A 16,701-nucleotide genomic window follows, 5' to 3' on the forward strand; every position below is an offset into this window, starting at 1 on the left:
TACTTAGTTGCACCAATTACATAAGCTTGTTTTGCTTTAGTTGCTTTTAGTTTTGGAATATTTGCCATCTTAGTTGCAAATTTTACTAGTTGGTGGGGTTGCTGTGATTTGGTCTAGTTGCATATGCAGGCATTCTCACTGTAGTTGCTGAGGCTGGTTACAGGTGTTGCTGTAGTCGTGTATGTTGTGCTTAGATATTTGGTTTTGGGGCAGAAGTTGCTACATGCAGAGGTTGGCCAACTGAGGATGTTGCCATAGTGTCAGTGGTTGCCTCGATGTGAACCTGAAGGTTTGGGATGTTGAAATGATCTTTGTTGCTGGATGTGGATCAGAGTTGAACGGAGATTCGCTGAAACGCACTCTGGGTGCTTTTTCAGTAAAATATTGGAATCTTTTAATAACTTCATGTCTGTGTTGGACTCGGTCCAGGTGGGACTCTGGTCCAGGTTCGACTCTGGTCCAGGTTCAGGTCCAGCTGATTCTCTCCTCGTGGGAAACATCTGCACAGCGGCAGTGAAGGGGTTACGGTTGCCGGTGTCCAGTTTCACCATATTTTGGAGATGACGACTCAGCGCAGATGAAGAATTCACAACAACAGAGGAAACACCACAACATTCCTGCCATCGAACCTCCGTCCTGACGCTCCGTGTTACTGAGCTCAGTCATGAGAACTTCCTGTCTGAGCTGATGAGCATTTAAACATAAAATACAAAACACTCAGTTTTTATGACTTAAACTGAGTTTAACTGTTTGAAGACGCCACCTTGGATGTATGACTGTTTCCTGAAAGTTTAAAGACCAGATTACAGATATAGGACCACCCGACACAGGAACAGTTTCTTTCCCCTCGCCAGCTCCCTTCTAAACAGCTGACCTGTCACACTGCTCCCACTGCCAGACTGCAGCTGCACCTTATGTACATTCTGTAGTATTCATTCCACCTCATTTCATTTCTGTATTTTATGTATATAAGTTTAGATTAGTTATTTATAGTTGGTTTACACAGCGTTGTGTATGTATGTGTAATGTGTATATATAGACACGTGTGTCTGTGTGTGATTTACATTGCTGTGCTTGAGAGCCTCCATCTACCGGAACCAAATTCCTTGTATGTGTCTGCACATATACTTGGCCAATAAACACGATTCTGATTCTGATTCTGATTCTGATAATGGTATAAAATGAATGTCCCTCATTTCTTTTCCATCCATCTGTTAAAGTAAACTCAGGAAAAACAGAACTAATGATAATTAATAAAAAGACAAACGTGCTTTGTTTAAACAGTTACACCATTTTTTAAATTCATTTTTAACTTTTTTTAAGAAACAAAATTTTAAATTTATTAAGCAAATAAACTTAGCTTACTTTAGCTTCACATTCAAAGTGTGGTTCTCTGGCTGCACCACGGCAGACAAAAAGGCACTTCAGAGGGTCATTAACATGGCTCAATCATTGGACATCCTGAAGGACCTGTGCAGCTGTCTCAGTGTACTCAGAGACCAGGTTACCATCAAAAACCTCTATTTTCTGCAGTATTCGCTTGATTGTTACACACCAGTCTACCATTATGTTCAGCGCTCTCAGATGTGGGTTTTTTTCAATGACCACTGACAAAAAAGCCTCATTTCTGCTGTTCAATAACAAAGAAATATAAACTTTTACAAATGATTGCTTAGCTGTGTCTCTAATCAAACCTCTGTAACTTTGCTCTGCTTCATCTTCAGCAGCATCAGGTAATGTTCAGATGTTGATTCATGGTTTTCTTCTGTTTTTCATCTTTCTGTGTTTTATCCTCAGTTACTTTGACACAAAGACATCTGCTGTGATGCTCACACCTCCGAAGTCTCACAAGTGCCAGCTTTGTGTTTATACATGGATATAAAAATATAGACTGTACTGATAAATGACCAGAATTATAATATTTCTCACTGAATCTGAATTGAATCAGTTATAGAAATCGATACCCAGCCCTAGCAATAGCCCTAATCAGTGCTAACAGCTGGCATGACTGCCTCCCTGGACTTTTGGGGGGCAATAATGTGCAACAAACATCCATTCTAGAATTTATTATGTCATACTTTTTTGCACTTTTATCCACTTTAAAGTTTACTGTGTTGTGTTTATTTCTGGCGTGGGACAATTTTCCAATGTCATTGTACTATTGTACTAAATATGACTGAAACGACAATAAAGAGTTATCTTAAAATTGTTTTATTTTAAAATCAGAACCAGACAGTAAAGAAAAACTAAATCACTGATCAAAACCAATACCAATGCTTCATTTTACCACTATAAGATTTAAAGTCATCACTGTTAACATTACAGTCATAAATCTTTTAAGAGATAATTTCACACAGAACTCAACTTCAATTTCAACACCCAGTGTGACAAACACTGATATAAACTACAGCTACATGCTATGATATCACGCGTTGTTCTGTAGATTAGAATAATTAAAAATGATAATAATGATAAATCGGTGTGAGCTGGATTAACCATTGGACAATAAGAAAATGACAAATTCTTCACTAAATTAAAGGCATTTAGATTTTTTTAGTGTATTAAATATCGGTGGATCTTATGTTAAAGTGTGGAAATGCTTGTCATGCATGATAATCTTTGAGTTTTGGAGGAAGAAACGGGACAGAACTCTTTATGTGTTTGCATGGCGGGCTGCAGTTCCCCCTGTGGCCGGCCGGCGGCGCTGTTTCCACAGTTGGCGAACTGCCTGTATTTGGTTGAAGGACTATGTTGTAAAAATCTTTCAAACTGTTAATTTTCGGAGTTTTCGCGACTCCTCCGCAGGAGTGCTCGGTGGGTTCGGGGCCGGCGTGACCGCCTCTTCCCGGGGACAGGCGGACCTTCCCGCCTCGGACAGTGTGGCGCGGGTGCTTAGCGGTTTTCTGATCTCTGGAGGTTTTTGCTGTTAGCTCCGCAGCTAATCCTAAAAGTCGCATCAGCTGTGCGGATTAAAAGTTTCCCCACAAAGCCGGGCCCAGGAGGAGGCTCTGCTGGGCACATTTAGGGAACTTCATCGCGGCTGTTTCTGCGTATTTTTCGCGGTTTTACGCAGTCGTAAAAAAATAACGTTAGCGGCGCAGCAAGTGAAGCCAGCTGTTGGTCATAAATGTCGCCGTGGCCCGCAGTCACACGCGGATAATAAGGTTTTCGTGAGGAGATGCGGTAAAGAGAGGCGAGCTTCGCTGTTCAGCCCGCTGACTCGGCGGCTCTGGGCTTGCTGCTAGCGAGGCCTGCGGGTCGGGCTTCCACCGGGCTCGAGTAGAGCCCGTAGCCGCCGTCAAGCGGTTGAAGGCCGGCAGACGGCGCAGTCGGGCCTGTGGACCAAAGTATGGAACGGATGGAAGTGGACCAGTGCGCAGGCGCAGGAGGCGGGGCACTTCGCAGGTCGAACAGCGCCCCCATGATCACGAGTGTCAGGTTAGTGGTTCTACACCACACGTTGAACTCCGTCCAAAAGAACTTAAATTTTAATGTATTGATCACAGAAAGCTCGCAGGTATCATTTTAATAGATAAAGTAAGTCATCTTAATACAACAGTTCTGGTCTTTTATTCGGCTTAATGCCAGGTGTGATGTAATAAAATTAAATGTTTATTTTACTTGTGCTTATCTTGTTTTCACTTAGAGTTCTACGTGATAATAATAGAAATATACAGAAAAATTGTAAACATGGCCAACTTATTACTGTTTTTATGTTTGGTAATCTTCTGCTGTGATTACTAATGTCTTAGCTTGAAAGTAGCAGCCACTATAGTCTATATAATAATTAGTTTAAACTACAGTTTATTTACACATGAAATAATTTGCAAATCTAAAAAATGTAAATATGAGAAATTAAAAAATTCTGTGGCTACTTGGATAAAAATAAAAAACACTCCTGGCATCCTTTTTGATTTTTGTACTTTGAAAATCATTAAACAGATTTTAAAAATAACATGTACCATGAGGGCAGCAAGAATCAGTTTGAACCCTGAACATATGAGAATAAAATTTTAACATAATTGTTCATAATTGTTTAAGATACTGATGCCAATAAATAGAGTTATTTATATATTTAAATATCCAAACCTCGGCTCTGTGAAAATTACACGAGAGGTTATTGATTATCTTATTTATCACGTTATTGGTCTCTCTCAGTGACGGGATGACGGTCTTCAGTCCCGTGTCCTCGGCTCGGTACAGACGCAGCAGCATCTCCATCAACCCCAGCTGTCCCTCGCAGGTCAGTAGTGCTGCAAAAACTTTATTTACCGGAAAATGTTCATAAGCAGTGAGATAACACAGTGTTTAAACACACCTGATCTGAAGCGTCAGGTGTTTCCTTTGAGCTGTAGAGGTCGACCGAAACTGAAACCAGAAGAGACAGAGAGCTGCACAGGAACCAGATGTGACAGCTGCACCAGCTTTGAGAAAAACCCTCTGATCTGGATATTAAAGTTTTTATCGAGGGCTGAAACTGGAAGGTCTCATTAACCAATCACAGCTCCCCTACCTGCACCTCATGCCGATGTTTATGACTGCTCGTACGCTTGCAGAAGGAAACAAGGAGCCAACTGCACTCGTGTTTTACTGTTCAACATACTTTTAACTCAAAATGTTCAAGTACTGAGGAGAAATTGTAAGTTAAGCACCACATTTGACCTTTTAATCTGCCGTTGAAACACAGAGCAGAGGCACATGCTAGTCTCTAATCTGATGATCATCATAGACGCTGGGCCAAACACCACGTTGTCCTCCGGCTTCTCTGTAACTTTGTTTTCGTACTTTTGTCTTCACCATAAAGATCAGCAGCAAATATCCAGTCAGGACTTCCTGCTTGGATCCTTGAAGGACTCAGCAGGACTACAAACAGTGATAAAAGTCAGACTAAACTGTGATGAGCACTTTAACTGCATCTGTTCTGAAGTTAAAGGATAAACTGTGGAGATCACTCAGAGTTGGAAAAAATCTAGAGACAGTTTTCAGATCTAATAATAAAACGTTTATTCATGTCGCACCTTTTTAACTTAAGTTCAGACAGCAGGGCCAGAAATACACCAGGATGTAACATAGAATAAAAAGGGTTAGACAATCGATTACAAATAGATAGAATCAAATCAAATGACAGTTTCTGAGCCTTCTCTCTCGACTCAAAGCCTGACGGAAAAGCACAGTTCCAGCCTTCAAACAAAGATGGCAGCACAGCTTACAAACTCACAGCTCGTGACCTCTGACCTGCACAGTCTGAAGCTTGTCCTTTAAATGATGCTCTCTTCATTTCAGCTTCACGTAAATCTTTCAGTCCACTTTTTATCCGTTTTAGCCTCTTTGAGCTCCTGTTTTACACATTTTTCCTCTTTCAGCTCGTCCCTCTGTCTCCTTTCTCTCTGACCGGATACAGACTCGACCACAAGAGGCAGGTGAGGACAGACTTCCTGCTCTGCTTCCCGCCAGCACGCCACTTTCTTTCTCTTTTTGCTCAGCATCGTCTACAACGTGTTTAAGCTATTTTTAAATCAAAGAGCAGTGCTTCAGTGTCTGTGTTTGCTTCACCTCAGGAGGAGAACACGGAGATGACGCTCAGAGGGACTCTGCAGAGACTCGGGTAATCCAGAAACTCTCCTTCTATCTTTGAGGTTTAAACAAGCAGTCGGTAACCCTCTGTCTCTCTTCCAGTCCTTCCAGTCTGGTCCCAGTTCCTCCAGTCAGCCAGTGGCACAACCACACATCAGTGGTGAGCTTCGCCACATCAGCTTTCATGCTGCCTCACTCTTATTTTGATGGTTTACAGCCGCACTTCCTGTCAGGATGCTTTATTCTTTTCTAACCTGCTGAGCCTCATGGGTATTGTAGTTTTTAGACCAATAAGAAAGAGCTTTAGTTTTGAATTTAGTTTGAATCTCCTGACTTGGAGCCCTGAAACTAAACCAGATCAAACAGTGAACGAAGTTCATTTAAACTGGAGCTTTTTCTTCTTCAGTGGTTTCCGTCACACGACAGCGGCGTCACGCCCAACTCGTCCCCGAGTCCTACCAGGAGGTTCAGGTTTGTCTAACGCCTAAGCCTGATTTATTGTGTATTCATTGCGCCACTGTGCTGACGAATGTGTCGATTGCCCCGCAGACCTGCGGTCAGCACCACGGTGAGGTGGCCGGCGTTGACTCCGCTGAAGAGGAAAGGTAACCAACATTTTACTGTTGATCATTCTTATTCTGCAGTCTTGAAACAAAAGTGTGTAAATCTGTGAAAACTCATCCCTCAGGGGGGGTGGAGTCAGATGGACCCCCAAAGAAGCTCTTTGTTGCTGGGGTGACAGACCCCACCCACCACAGCAGCTACACAGTTAGGTGAGGATCACCTGAGAGATGCATTGTGTTCAAAACCTAAAACGTGAAAACTGATCTTCCTCCTCTCTTCTCAGCGTCTCACAGTCAGCGGCAGACTCTCCTCCTGTGGGAGGGTCCATTCCTCAGTCCCACCCCCTGTCTCTCTCGCCCCCACCCTCCTTCACTCCCTTCACCTCCCACCAGCACCCTGGACACTAAAGACCAGCTCACCTCCAGTCCGGACCCGTCACACTGGGCACAGACCGCCCGTCAGCAGCTGGAGGAACTTCAACCTTCATCACATCGTAGATCTGTTCCAGTCATCCACCAGTGTCCCTGTAAGCCCCGCCTCTGTAGATTTCCAGCTGTCCCCATTGGCTGATTGAAGATTCATCTCCACAATCATGTCACTTTGTGGCTCCACCCCATATCCAGGCCACAACCACTGCCATCAGGACTCGACATCAGTGTCATCGTGACATCATGAAGTAAACTCGGGAAACTTTGTAGGACTGAAGACACGCTGGTTGTGTAATCGGGCTGAACAAGCGCAGCTTGGAGTGAAGGGGTTTGTGGGTAATCCTCACGTGAACATGGAGCAGAAATTAGGACTGAAGAAGAAAGAGGAAAAGCCAGAGGATGTCCCATTCTTTGGCTTCCTTTCTTTACAGACGCGTTGAAGACGGATCTCGGCTCGTGGAAGGGTGAAACCTGGAGGCTCCTGTCCAAACGGACCAATCAGCTGATGCTGTTCATGTTCAAGTTCCTGTTTCTCTGTAGTTTATTATTGAGATCAAGTGAGGTCCTGAGTTGTATTCAGGACTTAAACGCAGACCGCTGTCCGGACGGTCTTCGGAGGCACTTCAGGAACATTTGAATTCCTCTTCAATCGATCGGAATCAAACTTGGAAACTTCAGCAGAACTTTTGTTTCCTGAAGTTGCTTTTGTAAAATCTCAGAAATCTTTCTGTAAGGAAGACATAGAAATGATGAGGTTTATTTAGACAAGAGGAATTCATGAGTGTTCATGATCATCTGGACTCACAGCCCTTCATCGAATCACGGATCATTCCCAATCCAACACCACATGAAGGTGGGCTGAAGCTCTGCCTCTGAACAAAACTTCAGCCTTCGAAGACTTTTTGTGTTTTAATGAAAACTTCCAGTTACGGATGAGACTGGATCCTTCTGGTTTTGTCAGATCTCAGTTGGAGGTTTCGTCACCGGACACGAGGCCGTTTTTTAAGCCGGTCTCCAGTAAGAGTAAAGAGGTGGTTTGTTGTTAATAGTGTATCTATATGTGAATACTTTGAGCAGCTGGTGTGCGCTGACCTTCCTTCGGCCTGCAGGGTTCGATTGTACATATTGAACCTGCAGAAAGAAGCCGTGCTCTTCCTCCTCTGAGTTACATTTATGATTGAACTCGTTCAACCCACTAAAGTTATTTTGCTTGAGTCTGCTCTGATTTATCAGCCACACCTGACCTACAGAGAGTTTAGAGTGTCGAGTGCTTCCTGAGGCCGTTTGACGGGGGAAGCTAGACTGTGCAGGTACAGGCCCCCATAAAGAGAGGGGCCGGTCAGTTCTTCAGTGTTAGCAGCATTTAGTTACATGAAAGGATTATTTTATGGAGAAAGCTCACTGACACCAAAGCAAACAGTTCAAACATCAGTTCACTTGATGTGGTTTTGGATGTATGTGCCGTGTGGTGTTACCATGAAGTATTATCCTCGTGGTGCAGCAGTCGTAACGCCGGCCTGCAGTGTAAACAGTTGTATTTGCTGCTGAAGGCTCGCCGTGCTGAAGGACCTGTCGAGGCTCCATAAGGTTCAAAGTTCACGCCGCATGTCAGTGAGCAGGTTTGTGCTGTAAGAATATTCCTGCTGGAAGCACCAGTTCACCGGTCTGGATATAATGATCCTGTGATGATGTGAGCACAAATCTGAGGTCAGGGGTCAGAGGTCGGAGGCGGTGCTTTATGTGGACGAGCTGCAGTTCTGCTTCCAGCGTTTGCACAGTGTTGTACAGTTTCCTACGATCACTCATCGTGCCTGAACATGTCTTCATTTGGGAGGAGCGGCGGTCGGGTCAAAGGTCAGGCCTGAGGCTTCAGTGAGACATGTTTGTAAATAGTCTCTATAAGCTCTTTGATGAAGTGTCTTTATTCCCAGTTAAAGAGAAAGACCCGCTGAGCATTGGTCGCCATCGGCGACGCAGACACAAAAGCTTTGTAGTTTTTTTTAGAGGCAGATTATATTTTGCCGTCACCACTTTGCACAGTTTGACCATTTTATCGTCCTTTCATTCAGAGACTGATGACATAACCTCGTGGAAGGATGCTGTCCAGTTCTGCTGCTTTTTCTGTTCTTGCTTTATTGTCACGACTCTGAGTCTGTCCTGTTCCAGACGAACGCGCTCTCACATGGCGGCTCGGGGTTCGTGAGCAGGCCCACACCAAAGTCTTCACCTGCTAAAATGTCTAAAACAGGGGTGGGCAACTCCAGGCCTCGAGGGCCCCTGTCCCTGCAGGTTTTAGATGTGTCCTTGAAGCAGCACAGCTGATTTAAATGGCTAAATTAGCTCCTGCAGTTCTCCAGAGGCCTGGTAACGAACTAATCATGTGATTCAGGTGTGTTGACCCGAGGTGAGATCTAAAACCTGCAGGACACCGGCCCTCGGGGCCTGGAATTGCCCACCCCTGGTCTAAAAGGAAAAAATCAACTATTATTTAAATTTTTAAAAAAGCAAAACGTGTCAAAAAAGATGTAAATCAGACATTTAATGATTCTTCTGCTGCGTTTTTCATGCAGTTTGTCTGAATCAGGACTCGTTTCCAGTTTGAAGCGTCTGAAGCAGGACAGACTTTCCTCGGAGGTCACGACACGCTGCCAAATTCTAGTCGCTGTACAGACAGACCGTAGCTTTAAGACAACTTCCTGTGTGTGTGTGTGTGTGTGTGTGTGTGTGTGTGTGTGTGTGTGTGTGTGAGATAAACTTTGCACAAGCGCCATCCCATGCTGTCGGTAGCTCTGGAGAGAGGAGGTGTTATGTAGCGGGACAGAAATGTGACGGACTCGGGTTTAAACGTCTTTGGTGTTTCATTGTCGAGACTCTCGTCCTGCAGGTGTCTGAAGTCCAATATCATGTTTTTATTTTTATATGTGATGCACGTGTCCAGTGTGATTGGAGGTTTTCGCGTTGGACATGAAGCTGTTATCCGTTACATCCCGACACAGACACATTTTGATGCAGAGGCGAGGATGTGAGCGCTGTTCTCAGAGAGGTATTTGCTGAAAGTTTTTCAGTATTAAAGGAGTATTTCACTCTGGCAGAGCGCCGAGAGTCAAACGTCAGAAATGACCCTGGGGGGGCCCCGTAGTTCCCCCGCCTCCATCACACTGTAGAGTTTCAGTTTGACAGCAGCTCAGGTCCAGTTCGCTCAGGACTGGACCTGAGTCCGAGTCTCCATCAGTGGATGGAGTCCTCTGAGTTCCAACAAACAACATCCTGTGTGGGAAATAATGTTTTGGCTCAGCCTGACACCACAGCGCCACCTTCAGGGCCCAAACAAACTACGCCTTACCTACTGGGTTTTCAGACTGCAGAGGCGTCGCCTGTGATCATGTGACCAAGACTTCCCTGTCAGTCACATGGTAACAGCTGGCTGATACCTGTGTTTCAGTAAACAGGCTCCGCCTCCATGAACATCATGAGCCGAGAGCGACCTTCAGCTGGTTTCATTGTTTTTACTCACACGCTCATCAGCAACATTAAATATTTAACTTTTTAATGAAGATAAAAGCCTGTTTTTATTTTTCTGAAATTATGAAAGTCGGCGAAGGACCAGAGTGAGATACGACTTTAACAAAAGGGCTGCTAAGAGTTTTATTGTTGAGGACAAAGGGAACTAAAAGCACATCAGTCACACGTTCACGTGTAAATACTTGGACTTGTCTACGTGGATGAGACGATGTATTTTTATGCAACTGAAACATTAAAGTCTATATTCAAGTGTTCATTCCCTCGAGACGTTCTCACGGCTGTACGAGAAAAAGAACGACTTTTTAGTGGAAACTGTTCATGTACACACTATAAATATATATAAATATTATATTGTATATGAAAAATACCAATAAAAGAACGTCTGTACCTTCACATCGGCGAGTTTGTTCTCGTCATTGTTACGAGACTCTGGTGTCAACGTGGCAGCGTCACAGAGGGACGATCGCTCAGAGAACCTCTGCTCTGCTCGAGCGGCGCACAAAATAAAGCTTTAAAAACAGATTTACTAATTTTATCAGCTTTGATTTCTTCCAGTTTAGACACACTTTAGTAAATATCAGGCGTCTGAAAATCAAGTTATAAACGTTTAAACTTCAGCCTGTCCCAAACCGTCCTCATCAGGTTAAGAAACAAACTCGTATCCTCAGATTTGTGTCTGTTTTCCAAAGTTTGCCCCAAAGCAAAGTAAGAAAAACACGTCAAACAGTTGTGAGTCAAGTTTATTCAACATAATTCAAACTGCTTTTACATCAGACCCTCAGCGATGAGGTCACAAAGCTCGCTGCGGATACCGTCGTGGTTGCCATCCACTACCCTAAGGCGACTGAAGGAGACTTCCTGTCACCTGACCCCATGTGCCGAGTCATTTCAAGCCCCTCTGAGCCTTCAATTTCCACCCACACCACCTCATCAAAAAGCCAGCTGACAGCCGCTCTCCTCTGAACAGGAAGTTGTAAACGAGCGATGATGTCAGCACGATGAGCAGAGCTCAGCAGGACGCCAGCTCAAACCGAAGCTTCAGAGCGGTGGTCGCCTTTGTGGGGGGGTCAGAGTCGACCCTCCCAGTGCTTCACACTGAAATGAGCCAATCATGAAAAATCACGACCGCCTTTTTGGTCGGCTTGTTATCGTAGTGATGATGCTGGCAAGCGCTCATAATGCTGGTGTGGGAGGGGCCACGCACTGTGTAGTGGCGTTCACACATCCAGGAGAGCGCTGAACCTCCTACCATCAAATCATGTTTACTCTGAAGGTGGAGGTTGGCCGCTGGCACCACGTCCTGCAGATTCAGGTGGGCGGTGCAGGTCAAAGTCAGGGGTGGGGTCAAATTTGGAGGCTCAGAGGTCAGAGGTGAATCTGCACATGAGTATCTGCAGGCAAACGTTGTCTTCACGATAACGACGCTCACAAACTGACCTGAAACTAAAACTGACTGAAAATAAAAAAAATATCTGCGTCACTACAACAGAAGAAAAGTCTGACTCGAGCTTCATCGGGAAAAAAAATAAAATAAAATAAAACAAAGTGAGAAAGTGAGGCGGCTCTGGAGAGGTCAGAGGTCAGCGGGACAGGAGGGGGAGGTCACTGGAGTTCATGATGAGGCTGGAGTCCAGGTTGAGGCTCTCTGAGGAGAGAAGAGGAGTTTATGGACAAACTGAAGTGAGTCTGCAGGAGCTCCACGCCTTCACACCCGCGCCACACTGACCTTGATCAAAGTTCAGCTTCTTATTGGACGAGCCGTCTCCGAGGCCTTCGATGTCCACCAGGTCACTGTTGACGTCCGAGTCGTTCAGAGCGCTGAGCGTCACGTCTGCAGGCAGAAGGACAGCTCGGATTAACAGAGAGAACCTCGGAGCTAATGAGGACGCGTCTGAGGCCTCGGGGGGTTAAAGGTCAGCACACAGTGGCAGGAAGTCCAGAGGTGCACAGTTCTTTATCTCCTCCTGGACCTCAGCTCAACCTGTCTAAAACCAGCTGCTTTAGCTCCTCCCCCTCTTTCTAACCATCATCGTCCCCTCTCTGTGACATCACACAGATCAAAGAAAAACGCAGCAGATCTCACCTGCTGTCTTTTGCTTCTTGATGGGCGGGGCCAGGGAGGGGCTGCTCTGCATTCCAGTGGAAGCCACGACTTGCGAGGTCGGCACGGAGATGATGGCGGACGCGGCGGGCGCCGGGGTGGGTGTCATGGCGACTGGAGTTTTCTTGACGCTCTTCTTGGGAGACTCTGAGGAAATGGGCACCCGGCTGTCCTCATACAGCTTCCTCTTCACCGTGCTCTTTATCTGAGCTCTGCAGAGGAAGAGGAGCGGCCGTCAGCCAATCAAAGTTCATTCTGCTTTTTACATCCTTAAAGGAAATGCTTGAAATTTTTTAACATAAAATATTCAACAGTGAAGCCTTTAAATGTGTCACGTGAGCATTTATTGGCATGTCTATGAGTTTTGTGTCTGCAGTCCTACAACAACAACCCGACACCAAAGAGTCTCACTCGTGTTTCCTACATTCATGTCCTCCGTCCATTTAACACAAACAGCAAACATGAGGTGACCTCCATGCGTTAGCGGAGCCCTCCTTTACTTTTGATTCCCTTCGTGTTGTCACGTTTCCTCCGGCGACCTCGTCTGATTCTCGTTTCCTGTTTTTGTTGAACGATTCTAAAACTAAACGTCTTCATTAATAAAAGGCAAACTGCTCCTTTAACACTCACACTGTGCGCTCTTTGATCACCGTGCTGATGTTGTTGAGGTCGTCTCCAAACCGACGCACAGCCAATCGCAGCATCTCGATCTCTGTCTCCGTCCACTTGGCCCTGAGGACACAAACACGGCATCAGTTCACAGAAAAACTCAAACATGTCGACAAACCGCTCACGTCCAAACACGTGAAACCACGCTGCTCGTTTCCAGCTGTTTTATCCCCCCTGCATGTGTGTGAGGCTCACATTCAGTTTATAGTTTAAAGTTAGCTATAGTGTTTGGTCACAACCAACTGACACTGTGTCAGTAATGCAGCCACTTCCTCTGTGTGTGTGTGTCTGTCTCACCCTGCAGGGCTGGAGTCGGACACTGGGTGGAGCTGCATGGTCAGCTCTCCCAGCTTGGTGAAAGCAGCGCCAGCTGCTGAGAAGATCTCGCCCACCTGCAGGAAACACAGCCATCAATGCTCCGATTTAAACAGTGACCGTAGACATGATCTACGCTGCACACCACCTTTAACTGCACACTCAGGTGCTACACCACCAGCTGTGTTTCCCTCACTGTAAACATGGAGACCTATCACAACCTGGATCAGGTGTGCACCACATGCATATACACTCATTCACTGCATTTCTAAAGAATCTGAGGAAAAAGTGAAGCACAAAGCAGATTTACTCTGAGCTGAAACAGTGAGCTGATTTATCAGGACTTTCTCTGCAGTACAGTCAGTGCGATGTGTTGCTGCATCTGAATGCTGTTTCTGGTTCATCATTTGTCTCTGATAAGAACAACACAGCGTCACTTTTAACACATCTTGCTGTCATGGTGAGGAGATAGTACCGCACTGGATTTCTGCGCAAAAATAAAAAAAGCTCTGGGTGTTCAGTATGTGCTGAATTTGCCTCTACTTTTTATAAATTTAGGGGAGAAAAGATTTTAAAGTATATTTCATGACGCTCTTCTTCATGATGCAGCAATTGAATTAAATTGAGTTATGTGTGCAGCTACATGACCGGTTCTCTACAAGTTGGCTTTTAAGCTCAATTTTTGCACTTACGTAAAAGAAAAAAAAAACATAAGCAGGTGAAAGCTTACCTTAGCAGAGGCTGACGTCATTTCTGAGCCTCAGGTGAAAAAAAATATTATTTTGAAACAAACGGTAGCTAGCTGTTAGCTACAATTAGCTCCTATGAGCTTAGCTAGCTGACTTCCGTTAGCGGAATTCCCAAGATTTAAGATCCTAAACTCGCGATGCTGTGCGGGACTCGCGTCCAATGAGAAGTTGCGGTTTAATTTGGTCATTTATGAATTACATATTCAGAAAGAAAAATTATAAATATCACAACAAAGACAAACGGGAAACAGAGAATGATGCGCGACTTTGCAACTTAAACGCCATTGGCCAATTTGACAGGAAAAGGCGGAGTGTATGGGCACAGGATATTTCATTGGTCGCTGGCCTGCGGCTTACGAACAGTACCGACATTCGCCGAATAAAGCCGAGCGGTGAGGATCAGCTGACCAAGAGGCTTCGTTCTTCGATGGGTCCTCTTTCAGTTTAGAGTATAATAATAGTAATAATAATAATCTTTTGATCGATCAAAGGGACGCGGACATGCCGTCGCTGCTGTTCTGCGGGCCGAAGATGGCCGCGTGCGGGATCGTGATCAGCATCTGGGGCGTCATCATGCTGGTAAGATCACGAAGGGACCGACTATTTCCTGGAAGGCTAAGGAACTACCAGTGTCGGGACTCTGTATTTGGATTAAATATAATGTTATTATGAGCAATTTCTTGCTGCTAATTTTATTCGAAGTTGGTAAAACTCAACGCATTTCAACGCTGACTGGCTAATCACTGAATTCCAGTACTTCTCGGGTACATAGACGGAGCCCACGTAGGCCGATCTGAATGTAGTTCTGCTGGTTTCACCCTCCTTGACCTCCTAAGACCCGAACTCTTCCATGGCATGGCTTTTTAATTTCTCTTTGAAATTTGGGCTGATTGGGACCTGATGAATGTAAAAACAAAGAATCACGAGATTTGTTTATTTTTTTTACCTGAATTTTGTTTCTAAGAAAAATGAGAGCCACATATGAGGATATTCGTTTTAAATTTTGATAAAACAGTAGCAGTATAATGTCCTCGTAAGTGGATATCCTCCCAGCCCATTGTTCCTTCAGTGGGCTGGTTTCAGTCATCATGCAAATGTACTGTTTATAAGAGTAATGTTTATAACTTTCCTGGATGATTGAGAATGCATCAACACATTTTGCGACTCATTTTATTTCTCTGTCTGATAAGAAAACTATTCGATCAGATATTTCATTCACCACAAATAACTACAGTTACACTTTCAAGCATTTTTAAGCACCACATCTGAAATTCAAGCACCTTTCAAACCTTGAAAAGACAATATTAAAATTCAAGCATTTACAAGGATTTCAAGCACCTGTACAAACCCTGTTTAAAGGTTCTGAGGTCTCAGGTCTGTCAGTTAAAATATTTAGCAGATCACTTCCTGCTTTTCTTATCAGAATAAATCCTCGGTTGAAGCAGTGAACAGAAAACATTTAAACTCAGTGACGAGGTTCGATTTGTAGCTGTGGCCCTGACGGGTCCCCGAGCCTCATGTTGACCCCGTGTCTTGCTCTCTTGCAGGCGATGTTGGGAATCTTCTTCAGCGCCAAGTCAGCCGTGCTGATCGAAGACGTCCCGTTCACCGAGGATGACATCCATAACGAGTGAGTTGGGGGTTAAAAGCTGCTCGGTCGGTTCGACCCGAGCTTGAGACGCTGCGACGCGTCATAGATGCGACGGCAAATCAGAGGAAGCAGGGTCAGTCTGACCGATGACAAACAGCAGATAAACTCTTCTTCTCCTCCTTTTTTTCCCCGCAGTAAAAGTCCCCCTCAGAACATCTACAGTCTCTACAACCAGGTTGGCATCAACTGCTTCATCGCCGCTGCCGTCTACGTGCTGGTGGGCGCCATCTCGCTCTGCCAGGTCCGACTCAACAAGCGGCAGGAGTACATGGTGACATAAAGACCTGCGGCGATGGCCTGACCTTTGACCTCGAGCACCTGGTTCCTGTCCATAAAGTTTATTTATGTTTCAACTTTGGAAAATCTGATTGGCTAAGATTAAAAAGGGGGCGGGGTCAGGTATCACCTGGATTATTTATTTTGTATTTACGTGTTTGTTGTTGTTGTTGTTGTTGTTGTTCTGTTGTTGGGTGAATTGTTGTTTCATTCCTTTCTGTTGGACATGAAAGTGACCAAAAGTGTGAAACACTCACGTCTGCTCGCCACATTAATCACATTAACAAGGAAACTGGGGGGGCGGAGCCCCGAGGACGCCTTCACCATCAGCTGAGGCGGTTTTATTGTGTCACAAGAACAAAGATGAAGGCGTCGCTCGGCGTCCTCTGCTCGAACAGATCGGAGGACATGAGGCGGTGCTGTGTCTCTGATGTGGGTCTGTGTTTGCTGGAACATCGTTTGCAATAAAGTGTGTGAGTGGAAAACTACAGGGAGTCGTCTTCATTTCAGTTACTATGGAAAAATGTTCCTCATGGATTTAAATGGGGTTCGTTTTGTTTGGTTTGGTTTTAATTATGACAGTAAAATTTTTAAGAAACCTCTTCTGTGTTGATCTTTAGTTTAAATTATATATTTTTTACTGGAGTATTTTCAGAATTTGCTTCAGAACAATCTTTAGTTGCCATTAGTTCACATTTTTTGATGCTAAGATGGAGACTTGATGTTTTAGAAGATACCTTAGTGTTAATAGCTATAGGAATTTAAGCTTTCCTTTAAAAATAAAATGGTGTCACCTGTCCAGTGTGTTGAAACGAAATTGTGCACAACTAAAAACCGATATGGGGAAAAAGG

General features: G+C 44.7%; 3 protein-coding genes across 3 annotated transcripts; 2 read left to right on the forward strand and 1 right to left on the reverse strand.

The window, feature by feature from the left end:
- The first annotated feature begins 2,699 nt into the window (after nt 1-2,699).
- Nucleotides 2,700-10,481, forward strand: LOC146379733 (P2R1A-PPP2R2A-interacting phosphatase regulator 1). The gene is made up of 9 exons (XM_084941231.1): nt 2,700-3,438; nt 4,159-4,243; nt 5,364-5,420; nt 5,559-5,605; nt 5,677-5,734; nt 5,981-6,045; nt 6,124-6,179; nt 6,263-6,347; nt 6,422-10,481. The coding sequence occupies exons 1-9, from the start codon at nt 3,350-3,352 to the stop codon at nt 6,543-6,545; spliced, it is 666 nt and encodes a 221-aa protein (XP_084797357.1). The 5' UTR covers nt 2,700-3,349; the 3' UTR covers nt 6,546-10,481.
- A 329-nt stretch (nt 10,482-10,810) lies between these two features.
- bacc1 (BPTF associated chromatin complex component 1) lies at nt 10,811-14,201 on the reverse strand. Its single transcript, XM_084941234.1, has 6 exons — nt 13,904-14,201; nt 13,156-13,250; nt 12,820-12,921; nt 12,172-12,401; nt 11,815-11,919; nt 10,811-11,733 (listed from the first exon to the last, which is right to left on the reverse strand). The coding sequence occupies exons 1-6, from the start codon at nt 13,922-13,924 to the stop codon at nt 11,669-11,671; spliced, it is 618 nt and encodes a 205-aa protein (XP_084797360.1). The 5' UTR covers nt 13,925-14,201; the 3' UTR covers nt 10,811-11,668.
- A 98-nt stretch (nt 14,202-14,299) lies between these two features.
- rnasekb (ribonuclease, RNase K b) lies at nt 14,300-16,337 on the forward strand. The gene is made up of 3 exons (XM_084941250.1): nt 14,300-14,501; nt 15,470-15,552; nt 15,709-16,337. Exons 1-3 carry the CDS (start codon nt 14,424-14,426, stop codon nt 15,851-15,853), a joined length of 306 nt encoding a protein of 101 aa, XP_084797376.1. The 5' UTR covers nt 14,300-14,423; the 3' UTR covers nt 15,854-16,337.
- The last annotated feature ends 364 nt before the right edge of the window (nt 16,338-16,701 follow it).

Source organism: Perissodus microlepis, chromosome 10, assembly GCF_051167445.1.
Source record: "Perissodus microlepis isolate ML-2025 ecotype Zambia chromosome 10, ASM5116744v1, whole genome shotgun sequence".
Classification (NCBI taxonomy): domain Eukaryota; kingdom Metazoa; phylum Chordata; class Actinopteri; order Cichliformes; family Cichlidae; genus Perissodus; species Perissodus microlepis.

Excerpts from the sequence above, each read along its gene's own strand:
- LOC146379733 (XM_084941231.1), top strand. The coding sequence starts at position 3,350 with ATGGAACGGATGGAAGTGGACCAGTGCGCAGGCGCAGGAGGCGGGGCA. Across the intron at positions 4,244-5,363 it reads ACCCCAGCTGTCCCTCGCAG|CTCGTCCCTCTGTCTCCTTT; the intron begins GTCAGTAGTGCT and ends TTCCTCTTTCAG. Across the intron at positions 6,046-6,123 it reads AGTCCTACCAGGAGGTTCAG|ACCTGCGGTCAGCACCACGG; the intron begins GTTTGTCTAACG and ends ATTGCCCCGCAG.
- rnasekb (XM_084941250.1), top strand. The coding sequence starts at position 14,424 with ATGCCGTCGCTGCTGTTCTGCGGGCCGAAGATGGCCGCGTGCGGGATC. Across the intron at positions 14,502-15,469 it reads TCTGGGGCGTCATCATGCTG|GCGATGTTGGGAATCTTCTT; the intron begins GTAAGATCACGA and ends GCTCTCTTGCAG. Across the intron at positions 15,553-15,708 it reads GAGGATGACATCCATAACGA|TAAAAGTCCCCCTCAGAACA; the intron begins GTGAGTTGGGGG and ends TTTTCCCCGCAG.
- bacc1 (XM_084941234.1), bottom strand. The coding sequence starts at position 13,924 with ATGACGTCAGCCTCTGCTAAG. Across the intron at positions 11,920-12,171 it reads CAAGAAGCAAAAGACAGCAG|ACGTGACGCTCAGCGCTCTG; the intron begins GTGAGATCTGCT and ends TTCTGCCTGCAG. Across the intron at positions 11,734-11,814 it reads GAAGCTGAACTTTGATCAAG|AGAGCCTCAACCTGGACTCC; the intron begins GTCAGTGTGGCG and ends TTCTCTCCTCAG.